We start from the raw sequence: 23650 nt of genomic DNA, 5'->3' as shown, positions 1-23650 counted from the left end.
AGGGAGAGCTAGTATCTTCTGCCTTGGTGGTGCTGGCAGAGGAAACTGCTATGGGCTCGGTGTCTTTTAAAATGGAGTAGAGACGAGTAACCAGTTGGCAAGGTGAAGGGTTGATTAATACATGTCTAACAGTATGCAGTGTGGGGGGAAGCTGAGAATGTGTTGTGTATCACGCTGCAGGTGGCACGGAGTTGATAGCAGAGGAGGTTCTCAAGCACCAAGGTGAAGGGGGGTCCGGAGGGCACAAATGGAAAGTAGGAATTGATCATCAGGGTATAGGTCTGTAAAGGTGTTGAGTCCTCTGCTGCACGCCCTTGTCTCAGCCACCCCCGCTCCCTGCAGTGGTGGCAATAGCGGATTGCGTGTAAGGAGGGCAGATGGTGCGTAGAGGCAGGCATGGCATTTCAAGCCATCCCACACCCAGTGCACACTCTCCACTGTGTCAAATCTCAGTCTGCGATGGTTTGTGCAGGGCACTGGTTTGGGTTCACGGTGCCGCATGGTCCACCTCAAAGGCTGTGTGTGTTTGGAGTTGTGTAGGATAAAGCCAATAATGAATGTCTTGGGTTTGGGCTCAGAAAGCGTTGAGGGTCAAGTCTGAGGTGCCAGTCCCTCCATTGGATGGGTAACATGAGCATCTCCTATGCAATCCTTGGCTGTTTGCAGGCCCAGATAATGGAGACCAGGTTAAGCGTAGAAGAAAATGTGCTGGGAGGAGTACAGGTATGTTTATGAAAAGAATACAAAAAAATTGGGTAGAACAACCAATTTAGCAATAGCTATAAAACCTGTCACAGATAATAGCAGGCGAGGCCACACTGGTATTCCCTTTTCCAGCCACTCCACACCGCGGTCATAGTTGACTTACCAAAGCTCATCAAGGTCTCGGCTGAGCCAAATACCCAGATATCCCACTGGTTCAGAAGCCCTTTTCAAGGGATAGTCAACAGCAAACCCAGTTGTGCTCTCTGTGAAGGGGAATAAGGTAGACTTGGCCCAATTGACATGAATTTCGGAAAATCCCCAGATCAGATGACTTTGCGAATAGCCTGGGCCTAGATTCTGTTGGGGTTTGCGAATGTAAAGTCATGTCGTCCACCTACATGGAAACTAACAGACCCCTGGTTGTAAATCCAAGTCCTCTGAGTGTGGTGCTGCAGCACCTGGGCCGCGAAGGGCTTCATTGCCACCGTAAATAAGATCAGGGATAGCGGGCAGTCCTGGTGGGTCCCACAGGTGATAGAGAATGGCTCTGAAAGCATTCTGTTGGGGTGCAGACGGGCCACAAGAGATGTGTGTAGGAGACCTATCAGCTGGATCAACTGCGGAGGGAGACCAAGCTGTAATAATAATTGCAATAGGAAGAAAACACTCTTTAAGGAGTCAAATCTTTTGTGGCATCAAATAGTAGTGTGGCTGCTGCAAGCTGAGGGTCAACGGAGTGTATAAGGGCGGACATAGTACAGAGGTTATATGAAGTGGATCTTGCTGGCACAAACCCATATTGACCTGGACATACCATGTCAAGCAGCAATGGAAGGAGGTGTTCTTAATAAGTTTGGTAAGTATTTTATTGTTAGTATTTTTCATGTTCAGTGGTCAATTTGGAGATCCGCCAGCTTACCATGTTTCAGGATTGTAACTGTGACTGCCTCTTACAGAGGCGGTGGCAGCGTCCCGCATACTAGTGCCTCTTCGTACATCGATGGTGAGGAGCAGGCAGGTCTGCATACTCTTTGTAAAAGGCGGTAGTAAGACCGTCAAGTCCTGGCGCCTTGTCGCTGGGGATAGATTGAATGACTTCCTCTACGGTAAAAGAAGCATCCACATAAGAGCGATGGACCCAGTTCAGCCATAGTAACTGGATTGAGTCCAGGTATACAACCAGCTCTTCACTGCCAGCTCGGAGTAAGAGGAGATAATGGGGTGTAATAGTCTGTTGGGATCGGACTTTCACTCGTCCAGGAGTTCGATCACATATGCCGATACCCAGGGTTTGCTCATGATTTGCTCCAGCTGGGTTGTCCTCTCACTATATCAGCATGCGGTCGTCTTGCGGCCTAAATAGTTGGCTTCACACAGGGCCTCGTCCTCATAAGCTGAGGTTTTCGCATGGTTAGACTCCATAACTACGTTTGTTTAGTGGCATAGTACTCTAGCTCTAGAGACCTAAGGTCCGCTTCAAGTATATGGAGCCTTCCTCCTATAGCCTGAAGAATGCTGGATTATTTACTGATGCAGACGCCTCAGATTACAGCTTTAAAAGCCTCCAAGAGCCTTGATGGGGAGGACACCAAGCTCAGTTTGTCACAAAAGTCTGTGATCGCGATTCAGACCTTGTCCCGAACACCGCATCTCTGAGCGCCCCAGGGGGCAAATGCCAGGTAAATGCCCACAGAGAGGAGCTTGGTAGGGTGAGGTCTAACAGAACGGGTGCGCATTGTCTGAAAGGGTGCGAGGCATATGAGATGACACTGAGGTGGGCCAGGTTAGTGCGTCACAGAAGAGTAGCAAGTAATCAGTGCATGACCACTCATTAATGGAAGTGATAATGCAGGTGCCCTCCTTGACTGTTGGGTGGGTGAGCCACCAGACATCATTCAGGCAGTTGTCTTGAATGAGTCTGAGGAGTTGCCCTGACGCATTTGGTTTTGGACGCCTAGGAGCACCCCAGCGATCCACTGCGCTGTCTAGTACTACATTCAAATCACCCTCCCTCCCACCCATCCTTCAGATAATAGCTCCCGGGCCGTGGCTGGACAGCAGGTGCCAAACCTTAGAAAATAAATTGAGGCTGTCAGTATTGGGACCGTATATGGAGGTCAATATAACAGGGTGTCTGTTTAGTGTACCGGCGAGGATGACATACCTCTCCTCGTCATAGCAGATAGCGTGTCGCAGGCACCAGAGCATGCCTTTGCGCAGTAGTATTGCAAAGCCCCTAGTATAGATGGAGTAGAGCGATGTGTAAGTGGTGGCGCACCAATTGGCTTGCAGACTAGGTACAGTGGTCGGGGTCAAGTGGAGCTCCTGGAGGAAGCAGATATCTATTTGGTGTCTATTAAGGTAAGCATGAACTAACCTTGCTTTTCTGCAGTTGTTTAGTCCACAAATATTCCAGGTTAGGCATCTAGTGGTAATCATATTTCTGTGTCAAGGCAGTGGTCATGGCAGGGAAAATGGGGCCAGTTTAGCTGGTGTCTGGAAGGAATAGCGTGAATGTGTGGGACCGTGTCAAGGGGCATTGGGAAAAGTGACAAACTAACAAAAAGCCCCTTAACAATGCCCCCCACCCACTTCAACCCATGAACATGGTTGAAAGCAGCCATCCCACCCCAACAAAGATCCCAAACACAGTCATAAAAGAGGGGAAACATCCCTGAGGGCGGCGGAAAGCCAGATGAACGCCCCAGTCATATGTTGACTGGGTGGCCGATGGGATGAGAGAGCCCTCAGAGTGAAGGCAGCTGACTCTCGTAAAAGTTTGTCATAGCATAAGTTCAAGGCATCTGAATGGATGGGAGGGGCAGCTGGGGCTGCTGGTGGACCGCCTGGGCAAGCATACTCAGTGTCAGCATAACTAGGGGGGGGGGGCAATGCTGATATTTGAGTGCGCCTGTGGACACTGGTGGGTCTAGTCATTGACGCTGAGGTGGTTATCATCAGGATGCTGTGGGGACTCTTGAGGTGTCAGTGTTTTTGCTGTGATGTGTCGACGAATTTCAGTTGGCTTTGGCGTACGTAAATTAATGTGGTTTTCCCTCATGGGGGAGGTGCAGCTTGGCGACATACAGAGCGCAGTCAAGGAGCCTCAGCTTTTTGAAGGAGTCGTTTACAGGTAGGAATTATTGGTGGGCCACCTGCACCACCAGCATGAAATCCGGGTAGAAAGAGGTTACTTTGCCCTGGTACAGCACAGTCCAATGTTCTTGGACTAGGAGTAGGAACGCATCTTGGTTCCTATAGTTGAGGAGTCTGGCTACTATGGGACCGGGCCTAAGGGAGTGGTGAGCCCGCTCTGTGATGAACACCAGAGAAAGAGCATTGTCCAAAAGGGTGCAGAGCATTGTTCGACATACTCCATCATTTCATCAATGGCTGAAGACTCTGGAATTCTTGTGATGCAAAGATTGATGTGCTGGGAGCGCACCTTTAAGTCCTCATTTTTTAATTTGATGAGTTTAAGAACTTTGTCCATGTGCAGTATATGTTCACCGGTGACTGCTTGAATATCATCTGCATCAGATACGTGATTTTCAAGATGGTCCAGGCAGTCTTCATGCCTGTTGACTCTCTCCTTCATGCGGTCTATGTGATTTGTCAAAAGATTAGAGTCTATCATGCACAAGCTGGTTTTGTAGTCGACGAGTGGCTCCATGAGGTCATTATCTTGGAGGGGGGGGGGGGGTTCCCCTCGAGGCTTACTGGGGGTCATCAGCTGGCACATCCGTGTGATGTGCTGGGTGTTTACCTTTGAAAATTAGTTTTGACTGGTGCACATCCTGTTTTCCCATGGCAGGTAAACTGTAGCATAGGCAGGAGTCTGTGGTGTTGGCAGGCAACTGGTACGCAGGGCCAGTGGGCAGATCTGTGGGATAGCATGGTGTCATCCGTCCTGGACTGGGCCCAGCTGGCCCAGCCAAGCAGGGCAGCCTTCAGCAAAAGTCCAGCAACTCTCCCCTCCGGCCCCGCCTCACCCTAGTATGATGTCATCCAGTGGGGACCTGAACGGGTCTAGTAAGTGGGGAGAGCGGAGGCCACAGGACAGCAGAGTGGCAACCATGGTGGAGTGCCTGGAATCCTAGTAGGGCCTTCTATGTGTGGTAGATTGTGTCAGAGTGAGTGCACCTGGTCAGATATGTGGAACCCCACTTGTGTTGTGGGTGCTGGAATGTTACCACTGGCCCCGATGGTCTCACCCCCTACAGAGTGTCTCCTGACCACACACCAAAGCAACCAAAAACAGGTGGCCGAGGGCAGTAGCCACATATGACATTGTGGTGTAAGTCCCAGAGAAGGGTGTAACAGGCTAGAGTGTGTAGTGTCCTGTCGAATACATTCTAGTGTTTGCACCAGCCACTCTGCCGAGGGCTGGCTTCCACACTCACCCCACACCCATCCAACAGGAGTCACCAGTCAGGTGACCCTGCTAATAAAAAGGGCCGGCTGCACGTGACCTGGGCCAGTTGTATGAACCCTAACTAGGTGTCCGTGTGACTTTTTACTAGTAGCATGAGGGTCTGGGGCCCCCAACACTACAATTGTGACAAGTGGGTCTGCCCCACGCATGAGCCGGGTGGAGCTCCATCGTGCCCCGAGGAGGAAAGGCAAAAGGCACTCCTGCAGATGCCATACATATGTTGTGCCCCTGCAGCCCTGCATGCCGAGAACCAGCAGCAACTTCCTTTGTGACAGGGGATGAACAATAGTGAACAATGTGCACCCTCAAAGTTTGAGGCACGCTGCGCAGTACCAGAGAAAGTGACTGTCTGCCACATTAGAAGCCCCCCCCCAACTGCTGCGACAGTCACCTGCAGCCCCGCCTGCTGCCCTATGATCCCTGCGATGAAAGGAAGAAGACTGAGACCGGAAGCCCAGAGATGCCAGCACGTGGGCAGAATGGCTAAGAGATGCCCCCTCACCCTTGTAGTGCTGCGTGGTGAGGTTTGCCTCAGCATCCTGTAGCTCTGCACTGCACCCTCGGCAGTCGCCACTGCATGGCGACCCATAGCGCCAAGAAGACTGCTGCGAGGAGTAAGGCGACGGTGCTAGCATCGGATGCTAGCACCAGCCCTACACAGAAGGGAAAGAGAAGTTCCAAAGGCCAGCTAGCTCCCCCACATACACACACGTGTGACAGGACCGATAATCGCCCCACATCGAGACTGCTGACACCCTACCACAGCACATAGTGCAGGTCGCCTGCCTCCTCACTGCAAGGCTCAACAGAATAAAAACTGCACTTGCCTGGGGAGTGGGCATGGGGACAGTAAAAGGGATGCACCAGCAACTTATGGCCCACACTGCACCCCGCAGTGTAAACCAAGCACCTCGAGCATCTGCAAGGCCCGCAGCGCCTAGGGAGGCTTCCGCTAGCTTGTTGTGTGATTGCAGCGCAACCTGGCGGTCCCTCGAAACACCGCAACCGGCTCTCAGTGTTGAGCACACAGCATATGCACTTGAACAGAGAGCAAGCCTTTTCAATTAGGCAGATGTGGCCGGCCCTGAAAGAAATCACCAGCCGAGAGCGCCACATGCCCCGGCTGTACACTTACATTCCGAGCGCCATACCGCCATGCTCAACCAGCCCGCCATTAGAGGACTATTGCTCCTAGTCCGAGTGTGAAGAAAAAAAAACTTGGTCCAGTCAAGAGAAGCCCTGCCACACCAGAGAGACCCAAGGCATACAGGGCCATCAAGGTTTCTGCAGAAAATGAGAAGAGACATTGTGCAACCCCTGCAAAACAAATTGAGTGATGCTGCTGCCCAAAGCTGCCCCAGCCAAGCAGCAAAGCTTTTAATGCCTCCAAGCGCCATGTGTGGCACAAGGAGAACACTTGTGGCATGCGCAGCCCCTAGCGGCTGCCTGCCGCCGCCACCGGGAAGATAGCGCTACATACGGCCAGCGGTAAGTGCCCACCACTGTACGCCCGGAGAATGAGCACGCTAGACACCTGCAAAGGGGCCCGTGGAGGAAAAGACAATGTCAGAGGTGCGCAGAGAACCGCACATGCAGACCTGACAGCACGGCAGGAGCCCGAGAGACAGACATCCCTCTGAGAGCGAGATTCAACGCCAAGTGGGAAGAGGCCAGGCCAGCCGGCCACACCACACCGCAGACCAGATGTCCACCGTTGACCTATTATTGAGCAGGTCAGGAGGTTTGACCGACCCTGCCAAGCAAACAGAGGAAGAAGCAAGCACTGCAACTGCAACAACTCTTGAGGCATAAGCCCTGCGCCCTCGAGTGAAGACAAGAAGAAGGAAAGGTGACGCTCCAGTCAGGGAACGAACCACTGAGAAGATTCCCGAATGGACTGGACCTACGAGAGGTCTGCGAAGAGAACAGATCAAGTTCTACTGACAGGACTAGGCCTATGGGAGGCCACAACAGAACACAATGCACCGGCTGAGGTGCAGCACATGACCAGTGAACGGTCCATGTGGTGCAACATGTGACCTGTGGCACAATGCCACATCAAGAATGGAAGAGAGGAGAGAGTATATGTGGCACAATGCCACGTCATGAAGGGTGTGACAAGACCAGGCACACAGAAGATCTGTAGCACTACAGGTGGGCAAGAGAAAAGGAGAAGAGCGACAGGACTGAGGACTGGTGCCAGCAAAGGAGAGGGCATCCATCACCACAAGCCAGCCACCGGGGTGAGCAGATGTCACTGGAGATAGCTCTGCAGGTGGACCAACTGTAAGCCACCAGCATGCATGAACTGAGTCCGGGCCCCACGCTTCTCAGTACGACCGTCCTACCACCTGTCACCAGCTGCTTGACATTGATGGCATCCCTGCTGCCAACAGCACACGCCATGCAAAAAACGCACATGGCCACGAAGTCCCTCAAGTCATCCCTTCTCTAAGGAAGACACCGCCACATGTTGATCTACGTAAATAGATGGTAAGATCATCATCCTTAACCAGGGGCATCACCCAAACCACCTAAGGAGCAGAGCACCACTATAGTGGAGCCAAAGTCAGTGAAGAGACCAGAAGTTGACAAGGGATCCCTGGCACCGTGGGAGGCTAACCACCCAGAAACCTGCTGTGAGCCCCCATGAACTTGACACCTGCCGAACAGAGCATACTCAACCATTTGGGTCATTCATCCTTTCTGGGGGGGTTGCATGAGGCTTTGGACGTGGCTCTTTTGGGAGCTGCGCAGCGCCCCCTTGGCGCAGCCTACCAATGGCCCGCACAGCCCACGGAGTCCCATGGCAATCCAGGGGCAAGGGCCTCAAGGAAATTCCAGTGAGAGAGGAATACCACCAAGATAGATGTGTCCTAGGCACCTCCACAACAGGCACTGGTGGAGAGTGGTCACCCAAAGGCAGTTGCACAAAGGCCAGAGCACCTGAGTCATGAATTCCAGAGCATGCAAACCCTGTGGATGTTGTCCTGTTGGCAGTCCGTCAGCGACGCCTCCGCTTGGCCTGCGATAGGCCCAGCACAGTACACACGATACCTTGGCAGCCCGCAAAAGGGCCTCGAGGAGACTCCTGTCTAATGGAGTTCTGGCACGAGAGGGAAGCATGAAGCAGCTCTACATGCGGGCGTTAGGATGCACGAGGGCTTTCAAGGGCAACGCCTTTTCATCCAGGTCATCCTCAGTCTTTGGAGGTTTGCCATTCCTGGAGCCTGTATGCCATCCCAGAGATCCTTGACGTGGACTCCCCACTGCTTCTAATGCACAAGCATCTAACTTTGTATAAAGACTTCCAGACCGTGAGCCCAGGTGGGACAGGACCTACAGTGCCCAAGTGCATTGTGATGTCATGGACAGGCGTTAGAGGTATCCGTACTTCATCTACACTGCCATTCGTGTCCAAAAGCAGTGTGATTATACTACGGAACGTACCATGATGCCAAGTGTCCCGGCTGCACCTGTTCCATGCAGCATGTCCAGTGGATCGCCTGAAGAGACTCTGTGTTTATTTCAGTGTTTGTTTCTCTCCCACAGGTTGGACTTGGTTGTTTGCATTTCAGTAAAGTTTGGGCGGGATGTAGTGTTCTGCCGGGCACGTTCTAGAATTTCCACCAGCCTCTCTGAAGAAGGCTGCCTTCTACACTCACCCTACACCCATCCATCATAGGCATCATCAGACAGGTGACCCTGCTAATAAAAAGCGCCTGGAGCATGTGCCCTGGGCCAGTTGTATGAACCTTAACTATGTGTCTCCTTACTAGTAGCATGAGGGCCTAGGGCCCCCACACTACAGAGTGGTTGCAGCGCAGAATCTAGCTCACCTTCCTGGTACCACCAATTTAGAGAATGTCTTGCAGCCCACTGAGCCCCTGCTGAAATGAAGGCGCAGGCTGAGCATCAGGCATGCTCAATATAATGCTGTAGCTGTGGAGGGGGCGGCTCCAGCAGGGCCCAGCCCACGTCGTCCGCAAGCGAGGCAGCAATCTCCCAGTTCGGCAGGCAGCCCAGGCCCCTCGCAGCAGCAGCAGGGAGGTAGAAGGCCTCATATAAGGCAGGGCATGCCAGCTGCACACCGCTGATTCAGGAAGGGGCTGGACTGGCTCTAGGCAGTGTCCTTTCTGCCTCAAAGAGGCAGCGGGCCGAGCCAGTCTCGGCTGGGCCTCCCCACAGCTCAGTAGGGTTCAACTAAGGGAGGTGAAATGGAATGCAGCCTACAATGCTGCACCAAGCAACTGGCAGTGACTGACTGTGCAGGCCGCAGCTGACACGCTGCTGGTGCCGCAAGCCTCCAGGCGATCCCCCATCACTTTGTGCAGCACTGCTGTTGTCCCCCGCAGGATGCCTTGTCAGGTGAGGACTCAGGGAGCCTGCTAAATGATTGATCATGACTGATTATTCCATCAGCTGCAGAGCCCTCCCACAGAGCAGCCATCTTTCTGCTGGGCTAGGCTCCGCCCCCTACAGTGCACCTTTTTTAGCCTTCGGACCCTCTGAGGCCTAAGACTTTGAGGCTTTCATCTGTGCCTGATAAGGAATTTTAGACACCCTACACAAGACTCGGAGCCCTCACACCCCATGTGACTCCTTCCAGCCTGTTCTTATCTTTTTACTCTGAGTGCCCAGACACCTGCATCTTCTGTGCAGGTAGGCACATTACTAGCCTTTTTCTCCTAGGGTACCCATTTTGCTTTAGTAAAATTGTGCATTTAAGCCCTACCCATGGGACAGTGGCAGGTCCCTTTGCAGTAAAGTCTTTCCCACGCAATGCTTAAATATGTATATAAACATGCGCATACTTATCCCATTTGTATTGCTCTTTTTACATGCAACAATTTCCAAAGTCCCCATGCTTTTTTTAGCAGTGTTATTGAACTTTCTATGCAGAAAATCATTTTCAGGTTGGCTCAGTTGGTTGATTCAGTTGTCGTAGCTTTCCTTGTGGAACCTTCAGGCCACAAGTTAGAATCCTGGGAAATAGTTCATTGGGTTACGCACCTTCTGTAAACAACTACGCTTGGCCTGCTTGCACATTATTAACTCCTGGACTGCAAATTACATGTTCTTTGGACGTAGAAGAAATTAATTTGACTGTGCTAGATAAAGCATTTTGAGTGGTTGCCTGTTGTGTCCAAACCCTTACTTCTGCATAGATGTGAATGTGCAATACTCATAGAACTCCCTTTGCAGCAAAGGCAGTAGTCCTATCCTCAATGGCCGCTTCCCCTCAGGAATCCACTTTTTTGTCAAGACATAATATGTGATAATGTGTATAGGCGTTAATGGGTGGATAAATGTGTGCATGAGTGAGAGGATCATTGAACAAGTCTTTGGATGATGAGTGACTGAGTGCTAAAAGATGGATGATTGAGTTCATGGATAGAATAATCTACTGGCTAATTCTTGCACCCACCTGCTTGCCCAATCACAGTAGCCCACACAAACTATTAAGAGCACGTTCAGCTATAAGCCACATACATTGACTTTGTGGGCCATCGGTAAAACCCATGCCAATTTATATATTTTTTTCACTGTGTTCTTTATAGCACTGAGCTGATTTGTGCCCATGTATCTGGTTGCGTATTGTATATTGTAGCAGAATCCAAACCAGCATTTTCAGACTGTCATTAAAAGGGCTCTCGCACGAGGCTTGCCAATTAACAGAAGGTGCACAAATGCATCAAGCATACAGATTTTTTTTTTTAATCCCACCCTACTTTCCCCAGGCATGGATCTTGCAAAAGTCCATACCCTATTGGTGTGTTCCATTTATTATTTCCCTTTGTGCATACATATAAATGCTTGAAACCGCAGTGTTCATTTCCCTCATTCCACATTAAATAAAACATATAATTAATATTCAAGTTTAATTGTTTCTTTCCTTTAATTATAGGGATGAAATCTGATGGATGGTAATCTCCTGCCTGATCCTGAATGATTAAAATCGACAGTGCCTTGAGAAGAGAACAATCCTCTGTTTCTAAGGGAAGAATTTTCTTTGCCCAACTGACAACCCATCGAAAGTTGAAAGGCGCGAAGAACAACTTTTTCAGGGAGAATGTTTGAAATGAAGTGGGCAAACCAACAGTTTATCTAATTATGTTCAAGTGATTAGAAACCTGCAGTTACATTGGTGTTGTACTGAAGGTGGACTTGTATATGAAGAATATTACAAACAAAAATGTATGTGAATGAAAAATGTAAATAAGACAGATAAAAACAATGCACAAAAATAAATATGGTTGGTTTGTTTACCTGGAATGCATTTATGATTTACTTTTCTCATGCTGCATATCTTAATGTTATTGTAAAGATAAATTATAATTTATCTCTTGGTTAGCAAGAACGCTGAAGAGTGCATGAGGTAACTGAATGGAATTCTTTTAGAATCGTGGTTGAAAAAGGTTGGTTTATGCTGTGGTCTGCAGAATAGACTGTTTTCCACATCCAGGCACCCACCCTTTAGTCTCTATTGGAGTACAACCATTGGAGGAGTGATCAACCCAATGGGAGATGGTCTTCAAAGATTTAATTATCATTTGAAACAGCATACCCAAACAAGGAATCATGCACAAAATTCCAAAGAAGACGTTGGTCAAAGTCTGCATTTAAACGTAAAGTAAGAGGGAAAGCGTGGCAGGCCTTGTGGAATCCTGTGGCTTAAAAGTGCAGTTGGTAACAATAACTATTGATTTGACTGGTTGAAGCATATTAGAATAGAACAGACTATAATACACTTTAGAAGGACATTTCAATAGTCATTTCTATGGAGAACTATCCCGAAGTGTTGGACAACATAACAGTAAAACTGATCAGACTAGTGTCTATTAACATAGTGAGTAAACCTGGACAGCGTGATTAAATTAAACCAAAATATTGTAACACTGGCTTGAGTTTAAGTAGACTGATTTCTTTCCTCAGGTTACCCAGGAGCTTGTTCTGCGGGAAGGGACCCGGGACTCAAAAATAACTTTTTCTATAGATACCAGTTTGTGCCCGGCATTTACAATTAGATTTTAGTCAAGATACCACAGACTCTTGAGAAGACACATTATTTACAGAGGTGCAGCGTAAGGTGTGGTCATTCCAATTTTAACACTTTAAGATACACATATTCATATAAAGTCCGATAATCCTAAAACTTGCAATTTAAAAGTTAAGATGCACTCAATCATTCTAAGCATTGTAAAGTGCTAATATACCTATTGCACTGGTTATTCAAAGTGCAAGTGCATTCGAAACCTATCCTTATCCTGTTTCCATGACTCTATAAATTATCCCTGTTCATATACAGAAGCATGACACCATTCTCTCCAAATGTGGCTATAAATTCATGTTCAAGAATTTCTTAAAAATCAAACTAGACCAGCGTTTCTTTATCTTTATTTAACTTCTCACATTTACTGCGCTTCGAATACCGAGATCAAATGTCAGGTTATGCCTTCTAACAAATTGCTTCTTACATTTTTTAACAGGGAGATTGGCGTTCACAAACTCCTCTGACGTTGCAGTCAGAGAAAGATAAGTAAAGTGAATTATGTAATAATGTTGCTGGAGTACAGTGAGTGAATAGAAAGTCTGTAAAGTGTTATCTTTGTAACACACACCAAAATGTAAATGCCTGTAAACAAACTGCACTCATTCAGCAGTTACGTTTTTTTAATTCTGAATTGTGATAGAAGCAACGGTTTTAATACGATCAAAATAAATCAACACCTTACTTTTGATGCACAAATGATATTCACTGAAACCCAATTTCTAAACATTATCATTTGTGTTCAGTGTTGTTTTAACAGTAACACTGTGTCTGTGCAAATGTAGTTGCCATTTCAATAGATAAAGTGCTGTCTGTAAATGAGTGCGCTGCCACACAAAGCTTTAGTTACAGTAGAAAATCACTTGCCTTGTTAATCCTGTCAGCCATATCGTGGTCTTCCCCTGAACTTTTTGCCTTCCTCCTTCATTTTTCCTGATGTCGTTTTTGCTGGCCTCAGCACATTACCACTGCTAGCCAGTGCAATAGTGCATGCGCTCTCTGTTTAAAACATGGTAACACTGGCTTATACCCAATTGGCATATTTCATTTACGCATAAGTCCCTAATAAAGTGCTCTACATGTGCCCAGGGCCTGTAAATGAAATGTTACTAGTGGGTCTGCAGCACTGATTGTGCCACCCACTTAAATAGTCCTTTAGTCATGACTCAGGTCTGCCTTTCCAGAGTCCCTGTTTGCAATTTGAACTGCCATTTCGAAGTAGCAAAATGAACTTTTTGCCAGGCCCAAACCTTCCATTATCATACATACAAGTCAGCCCTAGGATAGAACCTGGACGGCCCAGATGGCAGGGTGCAGTTTATTTAAAAGGTAGGACCTGTACTTTTATGTTTTACATGTGCTAGTAGTGGAAGTCCTTACATTTGTTTCTTCACTGCTGCAAAGCATATCTCCCTATAGGACAACATTGAAGTTGACTTATTACATTTTATAAGTGTAATTTCAAAATGGGAAGAGTTAATTGTATCATGTTTAGTGTCTTTGGAATCCTAATTTAAAATCCTAGCTGGATTTTAAATTATTATTATGAAAATGCCAGTTTTAGAAAGTTGGATTGTTTTGCACCTTAGCCATTTGGTGCCTGCAGCTTTTCTCTGGACACATGACTGTGTAGTTGGCAGTGGGGCTTTGTGTATTTCTGCTCAACAGCCACATAATGGAAGCTTAGGTGTGACTAATGAGCCATCACTGGCAGGATGGGATGGGAGGAAGGAGGTGGGCTCAGCCTCATTTATACCTGAATAGGTTGAGTCCTATCCACACACAAAGGACTGCATACCTCCCTGTAGTGTCTGGAGACAGAAAGCCAGCATACCTATGCACTTCAAAGGCATGCCTCTAAAAGCTTCTCACTTCAAAGCCACCACTGTATTTAAAAGAAGGACCTGAAATCACCACTTCAGTACACTTCTGGACTGCCACTCAGCTGGACTGCTACTCTGATGGAGCTGCTGCCTTGCTGGCCTGCTGCCCTCTTCCCTGGGGAGGATGAACTGGACCTGTAACCCATCTTGAACCCAGGACTCCAAACTGACTCAAAGTGCTAGTCTGCTGGCCTCTTGATCTGAGCCTCAGGGACATAGCAAGCTTCCCACAGCACCTAGAACCATCTTCAGAGAGTTCTTGACCCCCAAGAGGTGGCTTTCAGGTCCTGGCCCTTGGTGTTGCTCTTCAATTCAAGCTTTTGGGCTCATAGTGACCGTGAATGTGCCTTTTTGCACCGGAACCCCGATGCTCGCACGGAAAAGCAGCACAAACCGCCGTCAGCCCAGCTCTTTGCACAGCAGCCTCGACTGCTCGTGGGGAACCGTCAGCACGATGCACCAGTCAGCCCGTCCTCAGCGCCCGGCCTGCTCATTGCGCCACACCTATCCCCACCCTGTCCATGCACCTCTCGACCCTCTCTCTCCAACGTGAATGGGATGCTTGGCACAAAACCTCAGAAGGTAAAACTTCAGCAGCACTGATTTGTGACTTTGGCCCTCATTCTGACCCTGGCGGTCGGTGATAATGCGGCGGCCAAGCCGCCAACAGGCCGGCGGTCCAAAATATGCAATTCTGACCCTGGCGGGAACCGCCAACACAGCCCGCCGCATTAACACTCCGCCCGCCACGGCGGAACAAACAAACAGCGCAGCGGTCCCCGCCAACAGCCAGGCGGCAGACAATGTACCGCCCACCCTATCACGACCCACCAATCCGCCACCTTTTCCGGGGCGGGAGCACCGCCGATAAAAACACGGCGGAAACAGACTACGGACGGGAAAACGCTCACCTCTACGCACTCCACGCGAGATTCCGGCAGTATGGAACCCGAGTTGCAGGTCATCCCCGCACTCCTATACCTGCTCCTGTACCAGGAGCACGCCCGGCGGCGCGGAAGACATCGGTGAGTACTGCACCTACGACACAGGGGAGGGAAAAGAGTACCGGCACACACCCACCCACCCACACCCACTACAACACACACATCAATGCATTCCCACAGATCACTGTCACAACCCACAAACCCCCCCCTCCGAAATAATGCAAAGACCAAAAGAAGAGATCATAAACGGGCAGATACATTGAAATATGGACACCAGTAATCCCAATAAATAAATAAACTATGTACAAAATATATACAGCTACTAAATGTAGTCCAACCACTGTCCGTGGACCACAGGGGTCCTGTGCAAAGGGGCAAGGCCCAGTCCCACGACAAGAACTCCACGGAGAGAACACTGCAGGGGCATCAGAAAGAAAATAGGACAGGCACCTCAGGGGGAAGGGAAGGGGGGGCACCTCAGCCACTTGAGTACACAACGCCAGATCCACGAGGGGACTCCATGACCACTGGCCCATCCTGGGGAGAGCAAAGCCACAGTCCATACAGTCCATACAGTGGGTGGCCTGCCCACTGGGCCATCCTGGGGAGAGCAAAGCCACAGTCCATACAGTGGGTGGCCTGCCCACTGGGCCATCCTGGGGAGAGCAAAGCCACAGTCCATACAGTGGGTGGCCTGCCCACTGGGCCATCCTGGGGAGAGCAAAGCCACAGTCCATACAGTCCATACAGTGGGTGGCCTGCCCACTGGGCCATCCTGGGGAGAGCAAAGCCACAGTCCAAACAGTCCATAACAGACTCCACTGCCACTGGAGGAGGCATGTTGGCCAGAGGACATCCTGCAGCCCTGCCCGAGACAGATCCTGCCCTGCCACGTCTGCCAAAGGGCCAGCGGTTCTTGCCTTGAAGGGCCCAGTTCAGCGCTTCTTGCCTTGAAGGGCCCAGTTCAGCGCTTCTTGCCTTGAAGGGCCCAGTTCAGCGGTCCTTGCCTTGAAGGGCCCAGTTCAGCGGTTCTTGAGACGGCGGTCCCCAGCGGAGCGGTTCTTGAGACGGCGGGCCCAGTTCAGCGGTTCTTGAGACGGCGGTCCCCAGCGGAGCGGTGCTGGAGACGGCGGGGCCCAGTTCAGCGGTTCTTGAGACGGCGGGGCCCAGTTCAGCGGTTCTTGAGACGGCGGCCGGTCTATGGCCAACTGCTCATTGCCTGGTGGTGCCCTCCTGGGCAGCGGGGATGGTGCTCCTTCAATGCCCACCTGGGCTGTGGGTGGTGGGGCCCTCCTGGCCAGCTGGGCTGGGTCCTCCCTGGCCAGCGGCTATGGGGGTGGTGTGCTCCTCCTGGGCAGCAGGCCTGCAGCCTGACTTCTCCGACTTGCTGCCCTTGCCCTCCTTAGTCGGGAGTCTGTGGCCCTTTCCTCCCTTTGGAGCTGTGGCTGGTGACTGTGTCTGGGTGGTGTCCGGGGGGGATGTAGAAGCCGGGCTCCTGCGGCGCCCCTTCCGCCTTCTGCTCCTCTTCCCAGGGGGTGGGCTGGCTGTCCCCTTGCTGCTGGGCGAAGATCCAGACATGCGGGCTGGTGGGCTCCAATACCCCTGCACCCTTGTCAAGGGGGCTGCAGGGCTGGTGGTGGCTGAGGTGCTCTTCTTACCCCGACGAGAAGGAGGGGGGGGCTCAGGGTCAGGAAAGAAGTTAGCAGTGGCGAGGAAGAGTTTCTTGGGACAATGGAGAGTGGTAGGTACAGTGGGAATGGGAGTGGAGGGAGAGGATGTGGTTGTAGGTGAGTCACGTTTGCTGTCTTTGGGTGCAGGTGCAGGAGGGATAGGCTGTCGTGAGGTGGATGGCTGTTGGGTGGGTGGGTGGCTGCTGGGTGGGTGGGTGGCTGCGTTTGTGTGGTGTGGAAGAGGGGGTGACAGACACAGTGGGAGAGGACACAGGGGACGTGTAAATGGCAGTGGGGGTGGTGACTGCACGTGTGCGGACTGGACTGGAGGGTGTGCTGGTGATGGAAACACTGGCTGATGGTGAGGTGAATGGAGGTGTGAGTGTAGACGTCACAGGGAGGGAGGAGGGATACGAGGAGGTGGGGGTCACAGAGGTGGTAGTGACTGTTGGCATGTCTGCATCGGAATGTTGCGTGTGTGAATGTCTGCGTGATCTGTGGTGCTTATGTTTGGATGAGCTTCTCTTGGGTGTTGAGGTGTGTGCAGGCTGGTCTGATGGTGTGGGTGGGACAGGCAGAGGAACAGGAGACTGGGAGGAGGGAGTTAGTAGAGGGAGGCAGGAGACAGGGACAATGGCTGCCGTCAGTGCTGAGGCCAGAGCCTGGAACGATCGCTGATGGGCAGCCTGACCCGAATGAATGCCCTCCAGTTACGCATTGCTGCGATGAACCTCCCTCTCCACCCCCTGGATGGCATTCAAAAGGGTAGTCTGCCCAACAATGAGCGTCCTCACGAGGTCAATGAGCTCCGCACTGAGGGCAGCGGGGGTAACAGGGGCAGGGCCTGAGGTGCCTGGGGCGAAGGAGATGCCCGGCTTCCTGGCAGAGCGGGCACGGGGCGAACGCTGAGGGGCTGCTGGGAGGGCGGAGATGGTGCGCTGGGTGGCGGCTGTACCTGTAATGGCGGGGGGCACGGATGGTGCCACCCCCGCAAGGGAGCTCCCTTCCGAGGACGTGTCCGTGTCGCTGCAGGGTCCAGTCGTCCCCGTTGTGGAGCTCCCCTCGCCCTCCGTCTCACTGGTCCAGTCAGACTCTGTGGCATGGCCCTCCTGGGCCATGTGAGATGCAGCTCCCTCCTGCCCCGATGCCACTTCTCCTCCGCCTGATGATGCTGATGCACACAAGCACAGAAAGACAAACAAAAAGGGGGGGGAGAGAGAAATAAAGGGATATTGAGTACATGGATCTCCGGTACAGTTAGCGGACATGACAGACACAGATGCCCCCTGCACTAAGTTGCGCACTTGGGGTCCGCTACGCATTCCGTGGAACATGCCCTACACGCCTAGAGTTGACAACTGCACCCATGGATGACACGGCCCAGGGATGGCTGTACTGACACACTACTGAGGGTGGTGGCTGGGGACACAGGGGCTTACGGGGGTGCCCAGCCTACAGATAGCGCCCTGGCCCAGGGGGACCCACAGCCCTCCTCCCCCACCCAGACACCTCCACTGCGCGACAACAGAGTAGATAATGCTTGGACTCACCCCCTTGTGTCTGCTGTGCTGCCCTCACGCGCCCATCCAAATCAGGGTAGGCCACCGCCAGGATCCGGAACATCAGGGGGGTCAGTTGACGGCAGGCACCCCGCCTACGTTGGGAGGCCATCCCCAGCAGAGACTCAGCGGTCTTCTTGGTCCCGCGGCGGATGTCCTCCCACCTCTTGCGGCAGTGGGTGCCCCGTCGATGGTGGACCCCCAGGGTCCGGACTTCCTTGGCGATGGCACGCCAAATCCCGATCTTCTCATGGGCGCGGACCTATGTGACACGTACAGGGAGGGAGAAATACCACGTTCAAGTTTGTCTGCATTTTCGTTGCCAGTGGCCCAACGCCCCCCATCCCCGCCAGACCCCCCGCCATGCCCCCCGCCAGCCCCAACATGCCCCCCATCCCCGCCAGGCCCCCCGCCAGGCCCCCCGCCAGCCCCAACATGCCCCCCATCCCCGCCAGGCCCCCCGCCATGCCCCCCGCCAGCCCCAACATGCCCCCCATCCCCGCCAGGCCCCCCGCCATGCCCCCCGCCAGCCCCAACATGCCCCCCATCCCCGCCATGCCCCCTGCCAGGCCCAACATGCCCCCCATCCCCGCCAGGCCCCCGCCATGCCCCCCGCCAGCCCCAACATGCCCCCCATCCCCGCCAGGCCCCCCGCCATGCCCCCCGCCAGCCCCAACATGCCCCCCATCCCCGCCAGGCCCCCCGCCATGCCCCCCGCCAGCCCCAACATGCCCCCCATCCCCGCCAGGCCCCCCGCCATGCCCCCCGCCAGCCCCAACATGCCCCCCATCCCCGCCATGCCCCCCGCCAGGCCCAACATGCCCCCCATCCCCGCCATGCCCCCGCCAGGCCCAACATGCCCCCCATCCCCGCCAGGCCCCCGCCAGGCCCCCCGCCAGCCCCAACATGCCCCCCATCCCCGCCAGGCCCCCGCCATGCCCCCCGCCAGCCCCAACATGCCCCCCATCCCCGCCAGGCCCCCCGCCATGCCCCCCGCCAGCCCCAACATGCCCCCCATCCCCGCCAGGCCCCCCGCCAGGCCCCCCGCCAGCCCCAACATGCCCCCCATCCCCGCCAGGCCCCCCGCCAGCCCCAACATGCCCCCCATCCCCGCCAGGCCCCCCGCCATGCCCCCCGCCAGGCCCAACATGCCCCCCATCCCCGCCAGGCCCCCCGCCATGCCCCCCTCCAGGCCCAACATGCCCCCCCATCCCCGCCAGGCCCCCCGCCAGGCCCCCAAGCCAGCCAGTGGCCCCAAATCCATATTGAATTAAACTCACTTGTTGGTCTGGAGGACCGTAGAGTAGCGCATACTGGGGGAGGACCCCATCCACAAGTTTCTCCAACTCCTCTCCAGTGAAGGCAGGGGCCCTTTCCCCAGTCGCAGCAGCCATTGTCCCTTCCAGACCGAGGTCACAGCAACACTTGCAGTATAGGTCCTCTCCTGTGAAAGTTCAAGTCGCAAGTGGATAAGTAGATAGAAAATGGCGGTCACGTCCGCGGCGGTGCGTACCGCCACCGCCGGCGCCCTTCGCCATTGGCTCCTGAAACCCATAGGCTTCAATGTTAACCAATGCGGCTTCGCGCCGCGGTCTTCGACCGCTGACCGCCGCGGTGTGCCACGCCAGCGCATTGACCTCACATCCCATTGTCACACTTCACAGGTCAGGCAGCCGCTATTTCGAGGGTCCACATGGCTCAATTTCAACTGCGTCACACAGGCCTAGGCCTTGCATAGCCACTCAGACACGCCATTCACTGCATAGAGAATCGTTTACTGTGCTAGCTGTGAGTACGTACCTGTGGGTTGCTTGACTGTGTGCTCCATGTTGTCCTTCCTAGGCACCGTCCGCTGGGTTTGGCGAGGAGACGGATGAATCCTCCCGTGTACCGACCGCTGGTGGACCTGTCGACAATGGAAGAACGCCACATTATCCTGACCTACCGTCTTGACCGTGCCACTATCCATGAACTGTGTGCCCAGCTGGAGCCCGACCTGATGTCCCCCATCCGCCAACCCACAGGGATTCCCCCTCTGGTGCAGGTCCTGTCAGTACTCCATTTCTTGGCAAGTGGGTCATTTCAGACAACAGTGGGAATTGCTTCTGGGATGTCTCAGCCCATGTTTTCGAAGGTGTTATCCAGAGTGTTGTCTGCCCTGATGAAATACGTGAGGAGCTACATCATTGGTGGGCGAATTGGCTACAGTGAAGGCTGATTTCTACACCCTTGGACATATTCCCAACGTCATTGGTGCCATTGATGGGACCCATGTGGCTTTGGTTCCCCCAAGAGACAGGGAGCAGGTGTACAGGAACAGAAAAAATTACCATTCCATGAACATCCAGGTGGTGTGTTTGGCTGACCAGTACATCTCGCATGTAAATGCCAAATTCCCAGGGTCAGTGCATGACGCCTACATCCTGAGGAATAGCAGCATCCCTTACGTGATGGAACAGCTAGAGAGACACCGTGTATGGCTATTGGGGGACTCTGGGTACCCCAACCTGTCGTGGCTACTGACCCCAGTAAGGAATCCCCGGACCAGGGCAGAGGAACGGTACAATGAGGCCCATGGGCGTACTAGGAGGGTGATCGAACGCACCTTTGGCCTCCTAAAGGCCAGGTTTAGGTGCCTGCATATGACCGGTGGATCCCTAATGTACTCACCTAAGAAGGTGTGTCACATCATCGTGGCCTGCTGCATGCTTCACAACCTGGCTTTGCGCCGCCAGGTGCCTTTCCTGCAGGAGGATGGTCGAGACGGTGGTGTTGTGGCAGCGGTGGAACCTGTGGAGAGTGACGAGGAGGAAGACGACGGGGCTGAAACAGACAACAGGGACAGAATCATTGAACAGTACTTCCAATAGGACACAGGTAACAATTCAAACATAATTTAGTAAATGTGAACTACTCTCCTGCATCTCTGCTGCCTGTCTATTTGCCCCAGTGTATGATGACTGAGTTGTGGCTTTTCCCTCCCTATTTCAGATCTGGGGTCCCCACTACGAGTCCTGTGCTTCGTTTCCCCATGGACTACAGCTTTGTGGCAGCTGTTTGTTGACTTCACTATGTACAAGGACATATTTGCACTGTCATGTCAATTACAAAATTTTGAAATCACAGCCAGACTCCAGATAGTTTTGTGCAAAATAGGTGTTTATTTCAGTGCTCAAAATGGGATGGGTGGTTTCAAGTGGGTGGGGGCTATGGTGAAGGAATGTCCATGGCAGAGTCCAGAGTAACAGTCACACAGGTGCATTGTCCAGAGGCCTGTGGAGAGATGGAGCATGGGCAGTTCAAGGATGGACAGGGTGACAATGTGGGACAGTGGGATGACATCAGGTGGTATCCTTTGCTGGCGGGGGTCTTGACATCCTACTCTGTCTTCTTGCGAGATCTCAGGGCCCTCTTGCGGGGTGGTTCTTCTCCTGCAGGAGGTGGGGGTCTGGTGGGCTGCTGTTGTACGGGGGCCTCCTGTCCACTAGCGCCGGCGGAGGTGGTTGGCTGTTCTTGGTCCAGGCTAGTGGCAGGGGCCCTTTGTTGTTGTTGAGTGTCCGTCCTGGTGTTGATGAGGTCCTGCAGCAGCCCTACCATGGTAACCAGGGTGGAGGTGAGGGCTCTGATGTCCTCCCTGTACCCCCGATAGTGTTCCTCCTGCAGTACCTGGATCTCCTGGAACCGGGCCAGTACCGTCGCCATCGTCTCCTGGGAGCGGTTGTATGCTCCCATGATGGTGGTGAGGGCCTCGTGGAGAGTGGGTTCCCTGGGCCCGTCCCCCCCCTGTCGCACAGCTGCCCTCCGAGTTGCCCTGTTTCCCTGGGCCTCTGCCCCCTGGCCGGTGTGCCCACTACCACTGCCCCCAGGTCCCTGTTGTTGTTGGGGTGGTGGGTTATCCTGGGTGCCCTGTAGTGGTAGACACACCGCAGATTGACGCGCCCTGGAGACAGAGGCATGGGCCCGCTGGGTGGGAGCTGTGCTGGTGTTCCCAGAGGGGTTTGGGTCTGTAGTGGCCTGTGCCTGTGTGAGGGGAACCGACTGTCCAGAGGTCCCCGATGGTCCGGGCTGGTCATCGGTGTCCAGGTCGACAGAGCTGCTGTCATCGCTGACGGCCTCTTGGGTGGGGGGTGTGGAGAATTCTGGGCCCTACGTGGCGGTGTGTTGACGGTCGGGTCCTGCAGGGGTATAGAGGTATGGTTATAGTTTCAATGTGTGCCATATGGGTGTATCTGTGGGTTCCCGTGTCCCCAAGTGCTGGCATTTGTGTGTGGGGGCTTTGGTGAGGGTGGCTTGTGGGGGGGATGTGTATATGCATTGGGCATGCTTTGGTGATGGGTGTCCATGCTTAGTGGACGCATGCAGGCCTAGGTTTTGGGATGTGTGGGTTGTGATGGTGAGACATTGGCAGGGAATAGGTGTGCTGGGGGTGGGGGTGAGGATGGTGGTGGGGGTGAGGATGGTGGTGGGGGTGAGGATGGTGGTGGGGGTGAGGGTGGTGGTGAGGATGGGGGTGGGGGTGGGGTTCGAGGATGGGGGTGAGGGTTGGGGTATGATTTGGCATGCAGGTGGGGGGGAAGCAGTATTGAAGCTTCAACTTACCAGTATCCATTCCTCCGCCGACTCCTGCGAGGCCGTCAGGATGCAGGATGTTCAAGACTTCCTCCTCCCATGTTGTAAATTGTGGGGGTTGAGGTGGGGGTCCTCCGCCAGTCTTCTGCACGGCGATGTTGTGCCTGGATACCATGGAACGCACCTTCCCCCGTAGGTCGTTCCATCGCTTCCTGATGTCTTCCCGATTTCTGGGGTGCTGTCCCACAGCGTTGACCCTGTCGACAATCCTCTGCCATAGCTCCGTCCTCCGGGCAATGCTGGTGTATTGGATCTGTGTGCCGAACAGCTGGGGCTCTACCCGAACGATTTCCTCCACCATGACCCTGAGTTCTTCGTCTGAGAAGCGGGGGTGTCTTTGGGGTGCCATGGGGTGGTGTGTATGATGTGTGGGGTGGAGTATGTGTAGTTAAGTGTGTTGAGTGTGGTGGTGTGTGTTGTTTTGTGTGTGGATATTGTGTGGGTGATGGTGTTGAGTGGCTGTGGCTGCTAGTTTGTGGATGGTGGTGTCTCGCTCTGGCCTTCTTTCTGAATTTTTGGTCGTAGGGGTTTGTGGGTGATGTGGGTGTGTGTTTTATATTGTATTGTGTGTGTGGGAGTGGTGTGTGTATGTGTATCAGGTGTGTGGAATTCAAATCGGCCAATGTGGCTGAGTTTTGTTCGTTTGTGTGTATTCTGACCGCGGCGGTGTGTCCCGCCAATGGAAAACCGCGTTTGAAAGACCGCCGCGTGGATTCGTGGGTCGTAATGGCATGGGCGTATTTCTGTTGGCGTGACGGTGGAGGTTTTGTCACC

General features: G+C 53.1%; 1 protein-coding gene across 4 annotated transcripts in view; it reads left to right on the top strand.

The window, feature by feature from the left end:
* The window catches only part of LOC138260254 (protein-L-isoaspartate(D-aspartate) O-methyltransferase-like), a 227908-nt gene extending 216492 nt beyond the window's left edge, over positions 1-11416 (top strand). For all 4 annotated transcript variants that reach the window (XM_069208574.1, XM_069208575.1, XM_069208573.1 and 1 more), the window contains one exon: positions 11049-11416. In XM_069208574.1, the coding sequence (XP_069064675.1) occupies positions 11049-11061 (13 nt within the window). In that variant the 3' untranslated portion in view covers positions 11062-11416. The remainder of the gene's footprint in view (positions 1-11048) is intronic.
* Positions 11417-23650: the final 12234 nt, after the last annotated feature.

This window comes from Pleurodeles waltl, chromosome 9 (genome assembly GCF_031143425.1).
Source record: "Pleurodeles waltl isolate 20211129_DDA chromosome 9, aPleWal1.hap1.20221129, whole genome shotgun sequence".
NCBI lineage: Eukaryota > Metazoa > Chordata > Amphibia > Caudata > Salamandridae > Pleurodeles > Pleurodeles waltl.
This window is presented reverse-complemented; position numbering and strand designations above follow the sequence as displayed.